Raw genomic sequence first — 5087 nt, 5'->3', positions numbered from 1 at the left:
TGGATTATTAATTTAAATTTTTGCTACGAGAAAAAAATACAAATTTTATAAGACTCTGCGGTTCAACATTGATAGTAAAAAAAAATATCCGATAAAAAACGTTGAATGTAAATGATATGAACCTGCAGAGTCTTATATTATAGGACTAGTATCGTATGTAGTGTAATGCAATAATTAATATGCTTGACATTTTATTGAATAAAATAATATAATCATTATATTATTATTTAAGCCAAACTTTCATGTTCAATGAGTGAGCGTGGGGAAACAGCAAATACGGTTTAAACAAAAACTGTGAAAAAGTGAGAAAAAAAACTAAAATTATTATCATATTGCTTGGAGTTCAAGATTCCAATAATAAACATCTACCCACAAACCACCGATATCAGTTAAAACACGGCAAGCTTTTTAAAAACGCTTTTAATTGTAATGTGTAATCTCGAGGACATTGAGGTTACCATTGTCAGAAATGATGCACATAATTGTGAATTAAATCATTAACGTCGACAGTCTGATATAATGTCAGAGCTTGTCATTCGATTAAGTCTGTGTCAGCTAAATTCCTCATAAGCTTTGCCAGTAACTAGGTCCGCTACTCGCGCATTTTAATCTATTAAAACTATCCTTTGTTGTTGACGTCACACAGGTATTATTTGAAATAATTTTGTCATTCAATGTCGGTTTAGTATATCAAAAAGATGACTAATATTAACAGATTCTTTTAATTTAGACAAATACATACTTAACATACATTTGTATATATATTTCTTATCCAATAAAAGTATTAAGAATTAACAGCACCAAGCCATAAAGGTAAACATTCACATGGTTTATCTTGAACCGTAATCATGCAAGTTTTTTGTTATCAACAATTAATAGGCAAAAAAAACTTTGACATTTACAGTATTTACTATGAACTTCATGTAGACAACACATTTACAAATTTCAAATTATTTATTCAAGAAAACTCACAAAGAGCATAAAATGAACAATATAAATGCATATGTACATAAATATTGAGAAAGAGTTATAGCTGACAAAGAGATCTAATACACACTTAAAAAAGGAAATATTATATTATATGGTATGATAAATATCAAGGGAGACAACCCTGTTCTTATGTAAATACTCTATTAAGTTACCATATCCATACAACAAATATATATATATATATATGACAGAACACTAAGATGATAATTTTTCTGTTGCTTTGCTATCAGTTTTGTAAAATATACTCAAACTTAGAAATCTAGATATATTTCTACATACATTGGCATGTTCATTACATTAAATGGTTGTGACATTCAAAATTAAGACAATAAACTGACAATAGTTAGATTGATTGTAATTATATCAGAGTGACAGTGGTATTCACAGCGAAGAAAAAAACTATAAATATCAACAGTTAACACATTATTAATGTTCATGAACAATTCAAAGAAGAACACAAACAAAAGATAAGTAGCATATTAAAAGAAATACAAGTTATACAGATGTTCTCAATAAAAAACAATCATTAATATAATCTATGGTGATTTATATAATGACTGTTAGACTGCTATTTAAAAGTGCAGTCAAATGCTTCAGTCTTATTGCGGACTTCAATTTAATAAAATTGATATTAAAGAGTACTGGGTGCAACAATTTATTACAAGTATCAAATAAACACATATAACATTAGAGCAATGAATATAAAGCAAGTCTTAAAAAACAAAAAGGCATAATATAAGCTAACTGCTATCAGTAGAATATGAAAACTACTACCCCATAAAGCAAGTCAGTAGTGTAGTATCACTGAACACCCAAAGCCCCTTGAGTGTGGGTGCATAATTATAACCCCCACCCCTTTTCAAATGGGGCCATAAATATGAGGGGGTTATAAAATATTGGGGTCAAAGTTTTTTCTTTTTAAAAATAAGAGGGGGTTATAAATATTTTGAGGTGAAAGTGTAAGCACTTTATAAATGTTCACTTTTAAACACTCTAATAATACACTGATGCAATGCGAACCTTCACACTCTATTTTGAATAACTGTCACTCCTTATAGATTTACACTTAAAAGCATTAGCTACATAAACAGATGTTTTAACACCTGTGTGAACCCCCTCCTATATACGTTTTATCAGAAACAGGTGTCTAAGCATATGACAAACCCAATCCTTTAAAGGAACGCATTGTATTTTTTTCAAGAAGCACAAGTTAAAACAGATGTCCTAAAACCCTAGCAAACCACTCCTAAATACACTGTCAGAAACCAGTGTAAAAGCACACGTTTAAATCATGTAAACAGGTGTCTTTTAACACCTAAGCAACCACTCCTTAAATATACTACAAGTGTTTAAACATCTGTGTAACCCACTCCTTTTAAATGATTCAACACCTGAAGTTGGCCCATCCTTATATACTAAGAAGTATAAATAGTTGTGGGTTCTTTTTAAGAAAACAAATAAAATCGTGTAGCGACTAAACTATAATGTAAGTATGATTTTGTAATGTGTCTAATTGTTGTTTATGTTCGATATTTTCCAGTATGAGCAAATGACTTATTGAAATTAACGTAATGTAATCTTTGAGCAATACATTTCTAGTACTGAATGTGTTATTAAAAAAAAACCAATACAAATACAAGTACAAATACTTTATTCATAATGTATGCGTAATAATGTTCTGCCTTCTTGGCTTTTCTTTCTCCAACTGGGTAATCATACCCTTTAAGATGTGAATAGTAGTAGAATGATTTTCCTCCATTTTCCCTATCACTTCTGTTAATTGTTTTATCTGGGAGGATTTCCCCCCCCAACACATTGGTCTTATACTATCTGAATGTCTATCCAGTTGTTCTCTGAAAAACAAATATTATAAAAATAAAAAGAACAAAGCAGACATATATAAAACAAACACTGATCCAGCAAAAACAGTTATATCATTGTCTATTAATTTAAGACAGAAAACGCATATTGAAGAAATAACACCTTTATAAAAAAAATGCTTTTTATATATAATTGAGACTATGTATAAAGAGAGATAACTCGATATTTTTTTCCTATAAACAATGTAGTTGTGTGTATCTGTATCGTTGATGGTTACAATATCTTTTCCTTTTAATGCTTCTTTCTCTATTTTTCTCACTGTTACAATCTAACAACGTTCAAAGATAATCATTGATTATCAGCCAGAGAGTTTTGTTTTTTTTTGTTCAGCGCTTAATCTTAAAGTATCCTACCCCATTTTTTTACTTTTAATAATGATTAAGGTCATATCTCGTGTTACGGTTTCATATGTTTAATAAATATACTACGTTATGACATTAAATCTTGATTTTTGGTTTGTAAACAAATGGAAAAAAAACAATAAAAAAGCAACTTACCTTTTCATTTTCTGATCATTTTCTTTATCCTCTGTTATCAACCGTCGTTTTACCCCTTTTTTGCTGAATAAAAAAAATCATATACAATATATACAAAATTGATTCATTGGTTGTTGGAAAAGATTTCATGTTCATTAGGTCAAAAATAAATTAACAATAAACACAATAGATAGGTTTTGTAATAAGGTGGTCCGCGGGAGATCAAGGTCGGAGAAATGTAGATTACCACGGGAAATCGGAGAGTATATTGCATAGGGACAGAAATTCAGCCTTGCAACAGGTCACCTACGGATCCCCTGGAAGAGCTGTTGCAAGGTTTCTTAACGTGCAATAAGCGTGACACTTTCTTTACACGAGACATCATATTTATCGCCCCTATTCTGACTGGATGTAACTACAAATTTGTACATCATATACCGAAAATTCACATATCTAAAACTTACCTAGGTGATTTCTTTTTTTCTGGTGATAAAAGTGAACTCTCTCTTGAAGATTCCACTTCATAGAATCTCTTTACACCACTACAAAATTAATCGTCAAGTTCTGAATATCAACGAATGGTTAATTTTTATGTTTATTCTTGGAATGAAAATGAACTAAAAAAGTAGGATATAAATGTTAACAGCACATTCCCATTTTTGTGAAGATATAATGTTGTAGTTTCACATAACAGATAGAAAATGCATATATATATATATATACATCCAATATTTTTTATTTTCGCGAAAAATATAGACTAAGCAAAAGTTTATACCTGCAGTTACTGACATTTTTATCCATTACTCCGAAATAGCATGTGTTTAATTATATTGAAATGTCTCAGAGTTACAAAAAAAATAATGTTATTGTCGATACATTCGTGTCCCAAATTCTTAATTTCCATTTAGTTAGGTACAATATTCCTACAAAAATACAAGAAGAGACAAGGAAACTTACGATATTGGTTCTTCTTTAAATACCGTGCCAAAATGAATGGGGCTACTCTCCTCCCCTCTCGCATCTCCCCCACTCCATGGAAAGTCTTGTAAAAATAAATCAGTCTGCGAACTAAAAAAGAGATAAATCATTAATGTTTTCTTGTACATAAACTAAAATGTGTTATAGGTAATTGAAAAGATATCAAACTTCCATTATTCAAATTGATTATGTAAAAGAACTTAAATTGAAAAAAAAACCATGAATGTTTATGAAATAAATCAAAAAAAGAATAAAATCGATGGTAACGATTTTAGAATGAACTTTGAATGTTTATAAATCAAATATGTACTCACTCGGTCCAGTTGTATACCGAATCCTCGTCTGGTAAAAAATTTACCATTTTTCTTTTCTATTGTAAAAAAGTATAAAACATCAGAACTTTCGTAAATTGACACATACGCACACATATACATATACATTTGAAGTTCAGAAATTTATTAGAAATAATATTTATTCTAAATTAAGCAAGTCAAAGTTGTTTAACTACAAAAAATCTTTTTGTTTCACATATTCTTATAATTGATTGGAATCAAATTATTTTGTCTAAAACTGTATCGAAATATTGATTTAAAAAAAAGAAAAGAAAAAATTGAAACCCTTATTTTAAGACAAAAAAAAAAGTAAAGTTATCAATTAATGCACATACCTTTCTCGGAATCAAGTTTTAGCTTTAAGGTGAGTCGAATGTAGTTTGAAATTCTTACTTTTTTTCAGTTGTTTTTATATCAAGTTAAGGCCAAC

At 29.3% G+C, this 5087-nt stretch overlaps 1 protein-coding gene across 1 annotated transcript; it reads right to left on the bottom strand.

Annotated features, from left to right (window-relative positions):
- Window positions 1-2644: 2644 nt before the first annotated feature.
- On the bottom strand, window positions 2645-4757 carry LOC143050896 (uncharacterized). The gene is made up of 5 exons (XM_076224001.1): window positions 4640-4757; window positions 4305-4415; window positions 3812-3889; window positions 3369-3431; window positions 2645-2843 (listed from the first exon to the last, which is right to left on the bottom strand). The coding sequence occupies exons 1-5, from the start codon at window positions 4684-4686 to the stop codon at window positions 2645-2647; spliced, it is 498 nt and encodes a 165-aa protein (XP_076080116.1). The 5' UTR covers window positions 4687-4757.
- Window positions 4758-5087: the final 330 nt, after the last annotated feature.

The sequence above is a fragment of the Mytilus galloprovincialis genome, chromosome 11, assembly GCF_965363235.1.
Source record: "Mytilus galloprovincialis chromosome 11, xbMytGall1.hap1.1, whole genome shotgun sequence".
Taxonomy (NCBI): Eukaryota; Metazoa; Mollusca; class Bivalvia; order Mytilida; family Mytilidae; genus Mytilus; species Mytilus galloprovincialis.
This window is presented reverse-complemented; position numbering and strand designations above follow the sequence as displayed.